General features: G+C 38.8%; 1 protein-coding gene across 2 annotated transcripts; it reads right to left on the bottom strand.

Annotated features, from left to right (window-relative positions):
• Positions 1-3,346: 3,346 nt before the first annotated feature.
• Positions 3,347-17,050, bottom strand: DMP1 (dentin matrix acidic phosphoprotein 1). 2 transcript variants are annotated; one of them, XM_003265878.3, is made up of 6 exons: positions 16,946-17,050; positions 10,837-10,915; positions 10,311-10,354; positions 8,137-8,169; positions 7,911-7,958; positions 3,347-5,736 (listed from the first exon to the last, which is right to left on the bottom strand). In XM_003265878.3, exons 2-6 carry the CDS (start codon positions 10,892-10,894, stop codon positions 4,378-4,380), a joined length of 1,542 nt encoding a protein of 513 aa, XP_003265926.1. In that variant the 5' UTR covers positions 10,895-10,915; positions 16,946-17,050; the 3' UTR covers positions 3,347-4,377. The 2 variants fall into 2 exon arrangements, with proteins under 2 accessions (XP_003265926.1, XP_003265927.1); XM_003265879.3 differs by lacking the exon at positions 7,911-7,958.
• Positions 17,051-18,908: the final 1,858 nt, after the last annotated feature.

Genomic DNA, 18,908 nt, shown 5'->3' with positions numbered 1-18,908 from the left:
AACACATGGGCACATAAAGGGGAACAACACACACTGGGGCCTATCAGAGGGTAGAAGGTGGGAGGAGGGAGAGGATCAGGAAAAATAACTAGGCTTAATACCTGAGGAAAAGGTCCTAGGCTTAATACCTGAGTAATGAAATAATCTTTACAACACACCCCCATGACATAAGTTTACCTGTGTAACAAACCGGCACATGTGCCCCTGAACTTAAAATAAAAGTTATCTTTTAAAAAAAGAAATTGGTTGTCTGATGAAAAAGAATGTATGTATATATATATACACATATTATACAAAATATATACATAATATATAAAAAAGTGTGTGTGTGTGTGTGTGTGTGTATATATATATATATATATATATATATATATGGTTTCAAATAGCTGGAAGGAGGATATTAAACATTCCCAACACAAAAACATAATAAATGCTTGAGGTGATGGATATCCTATTTACCCTGATCTGATCACTATACATTGTATGTATCAAAATATAGCTATGTTCCCCACAAATATGTACAGTTATTACTTTTCAGTTTAACGATTTTTTTTTAAATAAAGAATGGGCAATTTAATGAAGAGTGGATCAGCCCTCACAAGCTTAGAAAAACAAGAACCACTGAGGCAAAAGTTAATCATGGCACTTTACAGCACTTTTCAGGGAGAGAGAATGTTTCAGTTCCTACTGTGAGGTTTCCAGGGAGCATCGTAGATGCACCGTCTTATTTTAGCCCAACGCTGTTAAGCATTCACATTGCATAGCTCCCTCTGTTCCCATTTATGCTCACCATACAGGCTTTTCATTCTTACTCTTCCCCATTATAAATTTAAAATTATTTGCTAATTGTAATTTGGATTCCCAAGTGGACTCATTTACTACAGACTTCAAGAGGAACTCCACGAGGAAACTCCTATACCTTGAAAGCCAAAGATCAAGTCCAGCCACCTTTCCTTTGAATAATGTGTCTCTACCGCTTCCAACTGCGAGATACAACAATGCCTATAGCAAGCACGCGAAATGAGTCAATGGGAACTTAAAGGAAAACCCTCCTACATCTGCCCCAGTGGGGCGTTCTACCATGAACATAGCTGAAATTCTTATCACTGTTCTTTCTTCTAAAAGTCCTGTGAATTATCTGGATAAAGGGGTTATAACAGGGCTCCTCATACCCTGGTTAGGAACCAAGCCACAACAACAAAAGGTGAGAGGCAGACGAGCAAGCGAAGCTTCATCTGTATTTACAGCTGCTCCCCACTGTTCATATTACTGCCTGATCTCTACCTCCTGTCGGATCAGCAGTGGCATTAGATTCTCATAGGAGTGGGAACCCTATTGTGAACTGTGTATATGCCTGATGATCTGTCACTGTCTCCCATCACCCCCCGATGGAAACATCTAGTTACAGGACAACAAGCTCGGGGCTGATTATACACTATGGTGAGTTGTATAATTATTTCATTATATATTCCAATGTAATAATAATAGAAAATAAGTGCACTATAAATGTAATGCACTTGAATAACCCTGAAACCATCCCCCTCACCCCCCATCCCTGGAAAAATTGTCTTCCATGAAACCAGTCCCTGACGGCAAAAAGTCTGGGGACCACTGGGTTATAGAACCTAGGAACACTAGCTAACATAACATAAGTTTCTAAGTCTCTGTTCATTAGGCATTTTGGTTGCCGGGAACAAAGGCTCACTCAAGTTGCCTCAAGAAAGGTGGGTGCTCTCATGCAGAGGGCATTCGAGAAGACAAAACATCCCAGAATCCAGGAGGGCCTGGGGGCAATAGAAGAGTCAAGTCCAACTTGCAGGCCAGAAGATGATTATTTTGCCCCTCAGCATCAAGAGCTCCATAATTTTCCATTTTGTGTGCCACGTTAATGGGGTTTAGCCCGCTCTCCATTTCTGCCTCTCTGTGTATTCCCTTCTGTTTTTGTTCTAACCGCTTTCTGACATCTCTTTCCCTAAATATTCGAATCTGCAGAGAAGGAAAATAAGATTAGACCTCAAGCCCCCATCATCCGCGTTCTGGCAGAGCCTTTGCAACATGCCTCCTTGGAGGCTGCCAGCCAGGCTCCCCTCACATCAGGTGCTCATTCTTTCCAATCCCCTGTGGTGAGGTGGAGCATGTGAGTGGTTAGAACCTGGCCACCTGTGCCTCAGGCACCCAGGAGGTCTGAGCATGGGGCAGTTCTTCTCAGAAGGAGCAATGGGTTGGCAGGAACCTGTAGATTAATGGAGTCAGATTAATTAATCCAAATGGAGACCCCAAATAGCGATATTGGATGGGCTCCATCAGAATTTCCTGGAATCCTTTTAGAGATGCAGAATTCTGGGTCTCACTCCAGACCTACTAAATTAAAAGCTCTAAAATTTCAAGGGGAAGCATTACAGAATACACACACACACACACACACACACACACACACACACACACACAGTTTTTAAATCTCCCCAAGTAAATACACCTTTGACCTTGTGAGGGAACAGAGAAATGTGAAGGATGGGAAGGCTGAGACTGAAAGTTAGGAAGTCTCCTTGATTCTTTTTTTTTTTTTTTTTTTTTTTGAGACAAGGTCTCACTCTTGTTTACTAGGCTGGAGTGCAATGGCATGATCTTGGCTCACTACAACCTCTGCCTCCCGGGTTCAAGTGATTCCTGTGCCTCAGCCTCCTGAGTACCTGAGACTACAGAGGCGTGCCACCACACCTGGCTCATTTGGTATTTTTAGTAGAGACCATGTTGGCCAGGCTGGTCTCGAACTCCTGACCTCAAGAGATCTGCTCACCTTGGCCTCCCAAAGTGCCAGGATGACACGTGTGAGCCACTGCACCCGGCCAGGAAGTCTTCTGGATTCTATTAATAATTTTGTGGGGAATTCTGAGGTACTCTAGTGGAAGTGTGGGTCAAAACACATTTGTAAAGTAGAAGTGCTGAGGGGAAGTCGTTTCTTTCAAAGAAATAAAAATATTAGGAATATGGTTCTCTGTAGCTTCCAGAGCTTACACAAATGAGTCTGAGAGACCAGCAGGAACGAATGTTGAACCTAAACATCATAAACTTTTAGTGTGGCCTCAAACAAAAATTGAGAGTTTGCTTCATTTTTTCTCCCTGTTCTGTAACAGGTATAGTTAGTGAAATAGCATAAGCAACACATAGTACTTTTATCAAATGCTACCTGAATTACAAATAAAATTTTCAGGAAATAATTTAAGAAAATCTTTCAGTTTAATAGGAGGAAGGTAATGAACTATTTGGGAATGCTTTAAAGAAAGAGTTGCTTAACATAAATACATCCTAATAATCAACACCACGATTACAAATAAGCACATATTTCTTCTGGGTATTATAATCTTTATTACAAAACAAGTATTTTATGTTGAGGTAATATTTCAAATGGTATTTGGCAAAAATCAATTGAATCTTATATACAGACTTTTTCTCTGTAAAGGACTCAGAGAACAGTTTTTTTCTAGCATTGCACACAAACTGATTTTAGAAAAAATAAAGCTAAAAAGTATCTATGTAAAGAGGAATTTCTTTCTCCCACTCTTCCCGACCCAATCCTTCTTATCATCACCAGTGATCAGTAAGGTGATGTTTATGGGAGTTCTACAAAAAAAAAATGGTGAATTGGTAAATTAATTGGGAGAAAAAGATTTTCTTATCCAAAACAACTCACTGTGCCATAATTTCAAAGTGCTTTTGCAAACTAAGTATTTAATCCTATGGAATTTACTATTATTTATCCCAAGAATAGAATTCCCCAGTCTCCAATGAGGAAGCCCTATGCAACCTTCCAACTCCAGTGTCTTCTGCTGTGAAGCCCTCCCTCGTTCTCCAATGCATTGGTCACCCTTCTCAGTGCTCCCAGACAGATATTGTGTTCATAGCTCTGTCTTGGCACTCACCATACTGGGTTGTAACAATTCTTGTTTCTCTTATACATATCCATCTTTAATTCTGTAGCTTTGTGGATCCTTCTATACGCTCCTCAGGAGCAAGAAACAAGTCTTAACCTGCTTTACATTCTCAACATCTAACATAGTGCCTGGTACATCATGGACACCCAGTAGCTTTGTTTGTTAGGTTGATGAGTTAGCAACTATCTCAGCTGCAAAGTTATCGTGCAGATCCTTTCTTGCTTCTAGCCTCTTTGGATGTGTTCTGGTGTCACTCCACAGTATTTAAACCTCTATGAAATGATGACACCCTAGAAACAAGTGTAATGTCCAGCAATTCCTTTCAGGAAAAAAATGGCATCTGGTTATTCTTTTGATCAAAACACAATAAATTATGGTTATCATGATACACTTTCAAGCCCCTAAGACTCCTTTATGTGACAGCTGCTTCTTAGGACAGCTGATGCTAATAGCCGTCTTGGCAGTCATTGTCATCTTGTTCCCCAATGGGTTTGTTGTGATAGACATCAACTGTTAATTTCCGGCTCTCTATCTCAATGTTTTTCAACTGGCCGTCTTCCTCACTGCTTGATTTGCTCTCCGTGGAGTTACTGTCTTCTTTGGATCTGCTGCTGTCTTGAGAGTCACTGTCGTCTTCCTCAGAATGGCTTTCCTCGCTCTGACTCTCTGCTGAGGTGCTGTGAGACTGGAGGCCCTCCTGGCTAGAGCTGTTCTCATCCTCGGGGGACTCCGGGCTTTCCTCCGAGGAGCTGAGGCTCTCACTGGATTCGCTGTCTGCTTGCTCCTCTCTGGATTCACTTTTTGAGTGGGAGAGTGTGTGCGAGCTGTCCTCCTCGCTGGAGTCACTGTCTTCCTGGTCTTCTACATGACTAGTTGGGGGGTCGGGGTTATCTCCCCTGGACTCACTCACCACCTCTTCCTGAGACTCACTGCTGTTCTCTTGAGACGACAGGTTGACCTCTTGGCTGGACTCACTGCTGGGACCATCTACATTTTGGCTCTCTTCCTGGGACAGATTCTCCTTGCTGTCTTCTTGAGAGTCACCTTTGCCGTCTCTCCTGGGTTGGCTGAGGCCAGTGTCTCTGGAGTTGCTGTTTTCTGTAGAGTCACTCTTGACTTCTTCCATTGTGTTGTTGTCATCAAGCTCGCCTCTGTCATCTTCCTCTGAGATGTGAGACTTCCTAAAAATTTTCCTACTGGGATGCTCCAGCAATTGGCTTTCACCTGAATCTTGAGTGTTTGCTTGCTCACTGTTTTCTCCAGATTCTTTTGATTTCATGCCTGCATTGTTCATTCTGGAGTTTTCCCTTTCTCTCCTGATGCTGTCTGGGTCATCACTCTGCATTCCCTCATCGTCCAACTCGAAGCCGTCTCCATGGCTGCTCTCCCCATCACTGCCACCTCCCACCCAGTGCTCTTCACTCTCACTCTCTTGAGTGGGGTCACCTCCCTCAGGCCTGCTGTCCACCTGGTCCTCATTGTCAAGTTCCCTGCTCTCACTGGTTATATCTTGGGCACTGTCTTGCCCTTGTGGGGCACCATCTTCACTGGATTGTATGGTGTCATCAGAGTACTCATCACTTCCCAGTCTGGAGTTTCCTCCTTCTTGTCTGTCTTTAGGCCCTGGGCCACTGTCGTCGTCGCCAAAGGTGTCATCTCCACTGTCATCTTCATCATCATCTTTATCGTCTCCTTCTTTTCCTGTGCTCCTGGAGAAGCCACCAGCTGGCTTATAAATGTATTGATGATCATCAGAGCCCAGGCCCTCCTCTGACTCAGTGCTGTCACTGGGGTCTTCATTTGCCTAGAATTTGGGGTTAACAGATATGGTCAGTATTCCAGGAACTGATAGAGAAGGAGTTATCTAGAGCCTTTCTAGTCTTTCTGCTTCCTTCGTCCTACGTCCCCTCCTCAATCTATGGTCAGTTTTACTACTCAATAACCTCTCTACCAGAGCTTAAACAGGAAGGAAGAGGAACTGAAACTCAAGTGGTTCCATTTTATATAGGCACACTTCACTCAATGCTGCCAACATTTTCTCAAAAAGCTTTCTGGAAATCACACTTATGAAATTCAAACCATACTGTACATATAATCCCTTTAAAAAAAAAAAAAAAAAAAACTCTTGGGCCGGGCATGGTGGCTCACACCTGTAACCCAGCACTTTAGGAGGCTGAGGTGGGCGGATCACGAGGTCAAGAGATCGAGACCATCTTGGCCAACGTGGTGAAACCCCATCTCTACTAAAAATGCAAAAATTAACTGGCCGTGGTGCCACACACCTGTAGTCCCAGCTACTTGGGAGGCTGAGGCGGGAGAATCACTTGAACCTGGGAGGCAGAGGTTGCAGTGAGCCGAGATCGAGCCACTGCACTCCAGCCTGGTGACAGAGCAAGACTCCGTCTCAAACAAACAAACAAACACAACAAAAAAAAAAACCTCTTAGGTAATTGTTTGTGAATTAGAGTTGGTTTATAATGCTCATGCATTAAAGCGTTTGGTGCAAAACAGAGTTTTTAAAAATATTGAGTGATCTTAAAATGACCCCAATTCTTTTTCTTCTGGAGGGAAAAATGTACTAGGACAAGAGGATAAAATCTTTAGCTAAAATGAAAATAAAATATTACAGTAAGGCATATACTTCACCCAAACCATGTTTCTACCTCGTTAGTACAACCAGAAAGTTGCCCATAGATGATTCAGCTAGAAGACACCAACTAGTGTGACCAACAAGGCACCTTAGTGCTACGTGGGAAGTCAGAGAGGTGAGCCCTGTAAGTAAAACAATTCGATGCTCTGTACCAGTAAGGAAGGACAGTAAGTCTTCATACATTATGTTCCCAAAATACCTGCTCTGTTTACTATACCCTACAACAGAGCATACCTGCTAGTTTTTGTTTTGTTTTGTTTTGTCTTTACACATCTCTACTGATCAATGTCTGAGTCTGTAATTGGGAGTACTTGTGTATACGCTGTTGATCTCTCTTCCTAGCACTGGAGTTTTATGCTAGTATGGTGGAACTGAGCATGGGTTTAACCTGCCGTACCTCGTTAACCCAACTCACAAGCAGGAACTGCAGGAATCACCATACCTCATTACCCTTTCTCAAGCAGGAATTGCTACCGTAACTTGAAAGCTTAGAGACCGTTGAGACAACAAATCACGAAGTCCCCAGCAAACAGCATTTCTCCAGTCCTATGTTTTTAAATTTCTAGAATGTTCCTTTGATAACCTTAAGTAAATAGGGATAAACAGGCTAATAATTCATCTTCCAACTCTGGCTAAGTGTAGAATGCAACCTGGATCAAAGTCTTAGGGAGAAATCTGGCTCCTGGACTCTCTGGAGCCCCACAGGATTGAGTTTGGTCAAAACAATAGCATAGCTAAGAAAGTAACAACACTTAGTCTTAGAAAAATGAAAAAGAATGCCAGCTTTAAGGGATGTAAACTGAGTCTGCCTTTCTCACTCCCAGAGCCCAGTCCCACAGATGGGACTATTTTTAAAGAGAAAGTCATTACTGAAGCAGTTCTTTTCTTTAAAGTTTCCTCAGGGCTGTCCTGTTCTGTCTTCAAGCAGGATCCTTGACACAGAGAAGTTCCCAGGCACTTCTTCACCTGATCTGAACTGCTCCAGTTGTAAAAGCAAAATTTTAAGTTGATAAGTAAGTTTGACATGGTCAATGACCATTTGTGAGTGTGTGTGTGTGTGTGTGTATGTGTTTATTTTTTAACTAGGAGAGACATTTGGGGCCACAGTGCTAGCAATCTAGCCTCAGTGATGAAAATTAGATGAATAGCTTGTCTGCATGTGAATTCTCCTTACTCCTTTTTCTCTTCTTATTTTATGGGACTGTTTAGCCAGCATAACTCATAGTTATAAATATTATATTTAGAACTGTTGCCAGGTAATTTAATCTAACATCATTTCCTTCCATTCCTAAGTAGCCTGAAAAGTTAAGTAAGGTCTGTTTAATTACCTGTTCCTCTGAGCTAACTTTACTTCCTTCTGATGACTCACTGCTCTCCTGAAAGGGGAAAAATGTTTACTTTTCTTTTTAGTAATTCCTTAGGAAAGAAAAAAACATGATGGACATCAATTGCTTCCAGTCTGGATTTACTACTTTCAAGATTGTAAAAGGCAACGGGAAGAGTGTTAAAGTTACTTCATGAGATGTTTATGACAAAAGTAAATGAGATAGTTACCAAGGGTGGTGTTGGTGCCTGAGCCAAATGACCCTGCAAAAAAGGAAAGGAAGGAAAACAAATTACTCCCTCACAGATGGATTTCATTACTGTAATTATTTACAATAATTTTAGGTGATTATTTTTAGTTTTTTGGTAGAGATCTTACATTTACATGAGTAATAGTGAAATTTTGTGATGAAATGGTTCAAAAAGGAAAGTAAAATGACTAATGGCTTGAAAAGATCTTGGGGTATAAGAGATCTAGACAATGTTTATATTTCTGATATTTCATTTACAGAAATAAATATGCTTTCTTTGAACCTGGCTGTTCATACAACCTAGAGGAAATGTAACATAGGAAAAGCAGCATTGAAACTCAGAATCCAGATTTAAGTCTCAATTAACTCACTGGTTTTGGTTTTAGCTCTGAAAACCAATCATCTTGGTGTTAGCACTGAAAGTCATATGTTCCAGGAAACCCCTAAGTTCCAGGTAAACCGAGATGGTTGGTTACTCTAGGTGAAGGTGGGCAATTCACTTCACATGTCTGACCACCAGTTGCTTATTCATAAATTAAGGAAATTAACACCCACTGTGCTTACCCCACAAGGTAGTTATGAGGATGAAACCAGCTAATGCCTATGGAAGTATCTCGAAAACTATTTATTCAACATGATATAAACTAAAGAAAAAATCCATTTGACAACATCCACCTTATAAAATTTAATAGTAAACAAAACTGAATTGAGAAAGCCATGAAACCTTTCTTGAGTCATGTAAAAGCCCTGGTATTAAAAACAAATGCTAAGTCAGAAATTTACCTAGTCATACTTCTGATTTATTTCACTATCTTTAGTCTCATAAGCACTATAAGAATGCCTTAGCAACTTCTGGTACCCCTCCTCATCACTTCTCCCCCTTCCCCTTGAGGAGGGCAAAGTCCTGTGTGGAACACCCAAGGCGCAAAGTAGAGCAGGGAGGAGCTGCTATTGACATGTTTTCAACGTGCGTCTCAGCGGTGCTGGACTGGGGATATCTCCTTAGAGAAAGGAGCTATCATCACTCTGTCTTTGGCCTGCAACACTGCAGCAGGCACAATGGCAGCCTGTGCTTCATTCAATTATCATTTGGAATTAATGGGTGGAAGGGAGCAAGACATGGTTATTTTTCTCATGCCAAGGCTGGATTTGAGAACAGGGCATGTTTGTGCATCTCTGGTTAAATGAGAGAGAGGATCTAGAGTGTCTGCTTTTAAATTAACCAGCCTATGGATATCTCTGAAGAAAGTTCATAATAAATACTGCAAAGTCTATTCCAGACTCAGGCATGGACAGGACCCCACTTCAGGTCGCTGACATTATCTGGCCACCACCAAAAACCATTGGGGCCAAGCTTTATCATAGGTAAAAGCCAGTAGGAAACACGGTAGTGAAAAAAATGCTCTGATTTCGCATAAGATTTTAACCCTTAGTGCCAATCTTGAGAATTTTCTGACCTCTTAGGCCTGGCTCCTTCCTGAGAGGGATATAACACACTGGTTAAGAATGTGGATTCTGGAGCTAGAGTGACATAATATCAAAGTCTGGCTCTAACACTAATTAACCATGTAACCTAGACAATTGAATTACTTTCTGTGATCAGTTTTCTCATCTGTAAAGTGAGAAGAAAACATAATGCCTAATTCACAGAGGTGTGAAAATTAAGAAAGTTAATATATGTAAAAGACTCAGAACTGTGCCTGGCAATGATTCTTGAGTTATTGAGAGTTAGTAACTCTCAATATAATAACATGCTAGCAACAATAGCTCTCATTCCAGAGACTCTAGTGTCCTCCCATTCTTCTTTCTTTTCTCACCTGCCAGGACTTGACCTCTTGCCCACCAGATAACTCTTGTTAAAACAGATTTCAAGTCATAATCTCTCCTGAAAACTCTTGGTTCATTGCCATGCATCCCCTGGTACTATTATACACATCCATTATAAGAAGAAAGCTAACAGAAAATATGCTTCCTTGCCAGAGTATACTACTAAGTTGGAATCACAGCATTATTTTCTTCTATGAACTCTATAGCTTAGCTTATTAATATGCTCATGAAGTCATTAGCAGTTTCAACATTTGCAATGAAGTCAATTTGGTTATACTCATAATAAATTAAAATTAAAATATTTCAAAAAGTCATATTTCTACTCACCTTCCATTCTTCAGAACTCTCAGATTCATTATTTTGATACCTGGCTACCTAGAAAATTTAGTACACATGGTAAATCCAAAGAGAAATTTCTGAAGCAATAGTTATTAACACTTTTCATACATAGGAGTATGGATAGTCAAATTTCAGGCATCAGAATCACCTGGAGGCCTTGTTAAAACACTGATTTCTGTTGCCTATCCCTAAAGAGTCTGGTTTAGCAGCTCTGAGGTAGGGTCCAAGAATTTGGATTTCTAACAAGGTCCTAGTTGATGCTGATGCTGGTGGTTCCAGGATGACACTTTAAGAAACACTGCTTATAGGAAAGAAAAATATGAATGATATCTATATGAATGGCAACTGAACAGAATAAAAAACAACTTGAATGATATTTCTTAAGAAAACAGCATGCTAAGAAACTACTATTTTTACTGGACTGGAACATACACAGCCATCTTGGTTCATAGCCAATGAAAATTGTGGAGTTTTAAGTATGAAAGGGTTTTTTCATATATCCCTACCCTAATACTTACTGGGAGAGCACAGGATAATCCCCAAAGGAACATGAGCAGGATGCTGATCTTCATAGTTGGGTGTGATACCTCTACCTGGAATGAAGGACATAGATGTTTCTCTCCATGTTAAAGAAATAAAGTAGCTTCAACTTTTTAAGAGTTTCTTCCTACTAAAAATTCATCCAAATGTCCATGAGCTGATGAATGGATAAATAAAATTTACTGTATCTATAGAACAGAGTATTGTTCAACCATGAAGAGGAATGAAGTACTGACATGTGCTGCAGAGTAGAGGAAGCTTGAGAACACTATGCTAAGTGAAAGAAGCCAGACAAAAAGGCACATTGGAATGATTCTATTTACATGAAATGTCCAGAATAGGCATATCTATAGAGACAAAAAGTCGACTAGTGGTTGCCCAGAGCTTGTGCAGATGGGAGGTTGAGGGGTGACAGTTAATGGGTACAGGATTTCTTTCAGAGGTGATGAAACTGTTCCATGTATTGTAGCGAAGTTTGCACAACTCTGTGAATATACTGAAAACCACTGAGCTATACACTTCAAATTAGTGAAGTATGTGGTATATAGCTTATAACTCAACAAAGTGGTTTTTAAAAACCTCACTCCTAAGAAATAAATTGAAAATGTTTCAATGAGGAGATGTACAAACACTAACACATAAAGTATGATAAATTGAAGAAAAAGTAAAGAAAGAGGAATACAGAAATTTCTGTCCATTCCCTTTTACAATAATTATGCAGCTTGGTATGGCAGAGCACCCTAGCAAATGTATTCTCCCTAAAAAACTACACTTAATGACACCAGCGATAGGTGGTGGGCATTTGTTTTCACACACACGCACACACACACACACACAATGGTTTCTAAGTCACATTTATGACTGCATAATAATGTCTACACAAAATAGATTGTTTTTGCTTTTTTTGTGACCTGCAAGAGATGCGCTAGAGTAGGCTTCATATTACAAATTCAGAAGGCTCTTAATATCTACTGTGACATGTTTAGTCATACATTATACATGATTATGCTAAATTATTTTTGCTGTCATTCACAGTACTGAAGGATTTGGGGAAGATTAGAGGTTTGGGATACACTTGTAAATCATGCTGAGACAAACATGCCAAATCAAACTATTTTTCTGGAGGGTAACTTCATTTCACACTTCAAGAACTGTTGCTTTGGAAAACACTTTGTTTTGTATTTAAAAATAGATGTACTAGATGCTAAAGTAAAAATTTATTGAAATGGTTTAAGGAACGCAATTTACCCTGCACTAGTAAGCCCTGGTAAGTGCCCTAGCATACTTGTCTGGTGAACTTCCATACATTTCACAAATAATCTTGCAAGTTTATTTCACGTTTGTTGATTTGTTTCATTTCTTTAAATGTTAAATGTATACTGTGAAAGGAAAATAAAATCTTGGGACCCCAAACTCACTAAGTCAAAGGGAAAGTCCACCTAGGAACTGGGTCACTCAAACCTGCCTCCCATTTTGTTCTTAAAAAGATAGCTACAAGGATAAAAGGCTACGTATCTCCCTCACAATTTTCTCACAGGGAAATTCCTCTGGGCCCTGAGATCTTTACCCTAAAACAGTCTGGTTGAATTTCACCCTTACAATGTAAATTAACAGCTTACCTTCATAAGTTCAGGACAAAGGACAGAACTAAAAGTCATTCCTCTTCTCACCTGAGACAGATGCATGTCTGACAGCTTCCGCTAGTCTATGTTTATTTTATCTTATGTAGAAATGCAGATTCACTGAGCATGAGACAAATGCATAATTGACTATTCCTCTACCCTCTCCTTTCACATATAAAATGTGGGTTCAGTGAGCACTAAACTAAGACTCAAAGGAATGCAACCACTTGCCTTTTTTATCTATCCTTCCTTTCTCCTATTGCCTGCTCTTTCCCCTTTATAATACTGAAGTCCCCAGACTCTCTTTGTAAAGAAACATGGACCATAGATGTTTCTGGTGGTTTTGTGTTCCTTTTTCCCAGGTGCATCCTCAATTTTGGCGAGATAAGTCTCCAAAAATAATTGAGACTCACCTCAGTCATTTTCTTTGATTTGCAATCGTTTACTAGTATAGGAACTCAGAAAACAATACTCCATAATGAAGGCCTCAGAAGCAAAAGCTTCTCTCTGACCTTCCCCTGCCCTCCTATCTCTGGCCCCTCATTCTCCCCTGAGACTAACCATAGAAACTAGAATGCCTCTTCCCAAAGGCAGGTTATAAAAACCAGAACCTCTTTTCCCCAAAGCCAGCAATAAAACCTAAAAATATTACCCTAAGTCCCCCTGTCTTTCTGTGTAACAACTGGCCGTAAAGAAATTCTCGGACCCACCTAGTTTAATTGTAGGTCATAAGACTCCCATTCCAGAGAAGGTCTTGTCCCATATCAAGAAGGAAGAAATGCTGCACGGAGAGGCCAAGAAGAATCTGGACAGGCCTTGCTGGGCCACCCCACTTGGTCTACTAGTATAAGGTCAAAACCTTTTTGTCCAGTCATATTTCTCCATGGCTGCCCATGTTTTGTTGGACATAAGCATACAGATGGACAGTTTCTCCTGTATCTTTAGGTCTTCATTCTGAAGGCTCCTGTATCACATAAAAATAAATTTGTATTCCTTTTCTCCTATTAATCTATCTTTTGTCAGTTGGTTTTCAGCGAACCTTCAGAGGGTGAGGGGGAAGTTTTCCCTTGGCCCCTAAACTAATGATAGGAGTTAAAAGCCAAAGATTCTCAACCCTAAATGTATATTACTATCAACTGGGAAGGGTTTTAAAAATGCCAATGCACAAATCCCATCCCAGGGCAATAAATCCATTCACTTGGGTGGGCACAGGAATAGGTTTGTTTTTAAAGTTCCACAAGAGATTTTAACACTTGATCTAAGAAATAAAAATATCATAAGTAGCCAGGCATGGTGGCATGTGCCTGTAGTCCCAGCTACTCAGGAGGCTGAGTGGGGAGAATTCTTTGAGCCAGGGAGGTTGAAGCTGCACTGAGCCATGATTGTGCCACTCCACTCCAGTTTGGGTGACAGAGCAAGACCCTATCTCAAAAAAAAAAAAAAATATATATATATATATAGCACTCAAAAATGCCTGAATATGCTGAATATTGCCTGAAACATTGGACTCAAGAAGTCATTTAATCTTATTTTTAAGGTATTCAAGAAAATAATAGCAATCCTAAGACAAGGAGCCTGAACAGGCTTCTCATTTCTACTTTCACACAACTCAAATGGTCAAACAACCTCTCATGTATATTATGGGCATTATCTCTCCTCAGTATAGTTATTCTTAATTTGTGCTACTTTCTTTATTCTAATTCAGAATAGTGTATATCAGTCCTTATGTTTGATACTATCTGAATTTCTTTTAAAAATCCTTCAATTAATATCAACAGAGAAAAACATGAAAATGCTTAACTACACCAAAATCAAGCTTAATTTAATAGATGTTACTTCTCTTTAGATCCTACAATCAAAATTTTTTTTAAATTTGTTAGGTTTATTTCTTCAGGAAAGCAAAATTTTCTCAAATATGATATTCTCAAAATAACCCTTTCAATGGTTTCAGCTTCACAGATCAAATGAAAATTACCTCATCATTTTAATTTTCAAAGTGAAATTTGAATAGGGTTATAATTACATGATTCTTTGAAAACTAGCAAATATTAGAGCCTTGACAGAAGGTCAATGACTATTGAATTCTCTTGTATTTTCTTTAGCTTCTCTCATCTAAATAATTAGAAAATTGGGGATGCCATTGTGCATTTATTCTAAACCAATGAATGTTGTGTTTTCTCACAGAGAAGTGCATGCGCCTAGTGCTCAAGTTTCTTTAGAGATGGAAGAGTCTAAAACACAAGAAAGATGCCCTAACTTGCTCAGGATTCTAGAAATACTAGTTAGCACCCTGACCTAAAGCAATAATTTCCCAGATGCAAGTCCAGTAAACTAAAATAAAAGACACTCTAGAGTTCTGAGAGAGCTGATGTTGCCACCCAAAAAATATAGTCCGACCTTAAGCATTAAAGAAAGTCAGATCTTAAACCCCATATTAGGTTTGCGTTTGGCATTTTTGATAAAAATAATTATAATTTTGTGAAGTGCATTTCCAAACAAGAGCTCCAAACTTTTATAAACATTTTGACTACTATTCGAAAAAGAGTAGAAGCAGATAGGCAGTAGCCGTTTTCTGAATAATAAATGTGAACCACAGCTACAAGCCTGCAATTAAAAGTCCAGAACTTTGAGTTCTTCTTCAGTGATTGGTTAATGTTATTTCTACATTCCACATGCGTCATTCTACAGTGAGATGATGTAACAAAAGGAAATCAACAACTTGAGTTCCATCCATTTGGAAGGCGGTGTATTAGAGAATTTCTGCCTTTGTGAATTATTTTCATAGAGTTGAAAAGAGCCAAATGTTTAGGATGTGGAGAGGGAAACTGAAGTCAAGATTTCAGGTGTATTTCTTCCGGCTCTTAAGTAAGGAAATTTCTTCTAGAATTTTCTCAAGGTTAAGATACATTTGTAAAATATGTATCTTCTTTTATGTAAACCAAAATGAAGGAAATAGGCCAAAAGAAGAAAATAAACGTTTGAAAAGTCATAGACTCTTTCCTCTTTTGGAAAACAATTCATCATACTAATTTGCTTTATTTGTCTTAGTATTGTTATCTTCAAGAACACAACTGAACAATACATTCATTCATTAGCAGTCAGTAAATATTTATGAACATGCAATGTGTTAGGCACTTTTCTAGCCCATATTCTCAAAACCAACAATTTAAGAAACTCTAATATTTTAGTAGCTTTCTCCATGTACAACCTTTAAATGTGCATTAACAGGAAACTTTAATAATAATAAACGATAATAATAAAATAAGCTGGTTTTATAAAAATAAAATTAACCAGAATCCAACCAACTAGAACCTGCTAGAATTTGTTTTCTTATTACTCTTTGAAAATAGAATCAAACTTGGCCAGGATATGAACTCTACCCAGGAATCCAGAGAAATAAACAAACCAAAAAAAAAAAATTCCAATTTTTCCTATTGTATGTGTCTTAAGATCAATTACGATGAATTCAATATTATATACTTTTAACCACAGGAAAATAACTCTGAGGTGCCCCCAAATTAAATATAGATTTGGAAGGCCTCTAAGCATCTGAGGCACGTTGTTTTACGTCACCATTTTCAGGAAGATAAGTGGACTAATACCCTTTAGAAAATAGTTTGTTCACGTTTTTGAACAACAAGGTTAAAATAGGATAGTCAAGCCTCAGTTAAACAGAAAGTATGGTTAACCACAAGTTACCGCTCTTAAGGAAGACAAGTTGCTAAAACACATGGACTCTTCTAAATGTCATACAGATGAAGAAGTGCACTGAATACAGTAAATAAAAATACATATGGACATTTTAAAATATATGTTTTAAAATGCAATATTTTAAAATACAATTATATTCAACATTTATTGAATTCTAACTGTATTCAAGGCATCATGCTAACATGATAAAAAACATAATTATCACACCCTCGGTTATTTCAGTAGTTTAATCATCTTTTAGTTACTTACGCAGTTCATAATAAATGTTACTAGATGCTCTCTAGATGAATAACACTACATTTTTAATTTTAAAAAAATTCTTTTGAAAGTCCTGCCATTCAATGAGTTTAGCTTTTTTTTTTCACAACCTTGTAGGCTGCAAATATTCCCATATTCATGAAACACATTGTAAAAGTTTTATATGTTTTGCTAATTAAAACTAAATTTCAAAATGACCTTCCATCTGCCTCCTGTTCTATAAACTTTCCCTTTTAGAAGTGTCATGCAGAGATCTAATTAAAGCATTACCAAGAAAAACACCTGGCTCTATTGAGTTAACGTGTCATTTTAATATCATTATTTACTGTGGCATAAACAACAGGCACGAAAATAGAAACTGTTTTTACCCAAAGCGCAGCTCTCCCATCTCTCCCTACATGGTATAATGCCTCAAACATGTATACACATTTAATATTTTCCAAACAACCAGCAAAAGTCATTTTAAAAAATTAAATGATGAAAATGACTTACCCTCTGTAGTTCACAAAGAATTTTTTCAAAAAGTCTCAAAAATCAGGTTGACGTTCTCACAGAGGAAATCTATGCATAATGAAGCCACTCTTGTGTTGATATCCTGGACACTTCTCTGATTGTGCAGGAATTTAAACTCTGCTGCAGCTCTTCATAGCCAATCAACCTCAGGCTGGAGGTGACTGACATCACAAGGTGTCACCGGGACCCCGGTACACCCACACTTCCTCCAGCTGGCAGAGGCACATTTTCCCTAAAAAGCTCTTGTGGTTCCCAAATGACTAGACTAGTTTCCATTAAATTGAAGATCTTCCCAAAACTTTATTTTGATTTCTAAATATATGTCATTCACATTCAGGCAGGCTTATGAACATTATAAACAATGACAATGTCTTCTACCCACCGACAGATCTCAGCAGACCCAAGGATGGGAAAGGCGGAGGCAGGGGTGGGTAGAAAGTTTCCTGTTAATGTACATTTCCAGGTTGTACATGGAGAAAGCTACTAAAATACTAGAGTTTCTTAAATTGTTGGTTTTGAGAATATGGGCTTTTATTTCTTCCTTTTTCCTCTTTTAACAACCTCTACTACTCACCTACTTTTCCTCTCATCTCCCCACCCCCATATACACACAAAGATCCAAAACTCCTGCTAATCTAATAAAACGTCCACTAAAGTACCCCCCTTAAGTAACTATTGTGTTATTCAAAAAATTTACATCTAACACTTAATCATTCCCCCTGTTTGCCACATTTTAATGATTCTTTGAAATCAGAATTGGATTAAGGGGAATACTAGTTGGATAGCATCCAAGAAAACTAATCTTGAAGGGACTCTATGCCACCACTGAAAATGTAATGAAATGGATAAAATGATATTTACCAAAACATTTTCGAGGAAGCATAGTAAAAGTTGTAGGGAGCTGGAAATGGGTTTGGCAATTTCCCAGGAGTGTGTTCAAGTGACGGCAGGATGGCCACTGAACAAGTATTTAGAAAATATCAGCTGCTGGACCTTAATTTCCTTAGGAGTAGGGGTGTTTGCTCATTTACTGATCTATAATCAGTGCCCGGATACCTAGAACAGTTCTTAATAAGCTCTCAGTACTCTTTGAATGACTGAGTGGATTGGCTTGAAAAGTAGCCAGATTATTAACTTGATTACAGTATCTGCATAACTCACTGTGACTTTTTTAAAAAATGCTTTAATTGTCAAAAAAAAAAAAAAGTTGAGCTGATGCTCCTAACATGGATCTAGAAAATTAGAGTGCCCAATTTATTCAGGCAACTAATGTCAGATATATGGATTATCAACACATTTAGTGTGAACTATAATACGGGGCGGGTGGTGCAGACAATGAGGAAAGAGATGTCAATTTTCATTTAGGGTTGTTTAGAAAGCCAAAGTCCATATGGGGAAGCTATAAATTCCCTGTGTCTTGCTCTAGTTCTGAATTACACTCTCTGATGGTTTCATGAGTCTTGACTGAGATCTATGCTAAAAGAACCTTATAATCCTATGACAGAATTGGATTCTGGGCAGATTTGGGCAGACTGCATTACAAGACATTATTTTAGACTCTCTTCAAATCCCTACATAAAAACAGAGGAGCAATTAGATAACAAAATTGAAAACTGTGGATAACATTTACAATAAAACTAGGCATTTTTGTTATCTATTGCTATATCAAAAACCACTTCAATACTTTGCATTTTAAAACAACTACCATTTTGTTATCTGTCACAGCTAGCGCTGTAGTCGTCTGAAGACTCAGTTGGGGCGGAACATTTCAGATGCCACTTTCATAGTTGTTACCTGAGAGCTCAGCTGGAGCTGTAATTCTGAGCACTTTAGTTCTTTACATGGCCTCTCCTTGGCTTGGCCTTCTCACAACCTGAAGGCTGGGGGCCAAGAGTTCCTAGAATATCATTTTTCCATATTCTGTTGGTCAATCAATCACAGG

The sequence above is a fragment of the Nomascus leucogenys genome, chromosome 9, assembly GCF_006542625.1.
Source record: "Nomascus leucogenys isolate Asia chromosome 9, Asia_NLE_v1, whole genome shotgun sequence".
Lineage (NCBI taxonomy): Eukaryota > Metazoa > Chordata > Mammalia > Primates > Hylobatidae > Nomascus > Nomascus leucogenys.
The sequence above is the reverse complement of the archived record's forward strand: the minus strand, read 5'-3'. Positions and strand labels throughout refer to the sequence as shown.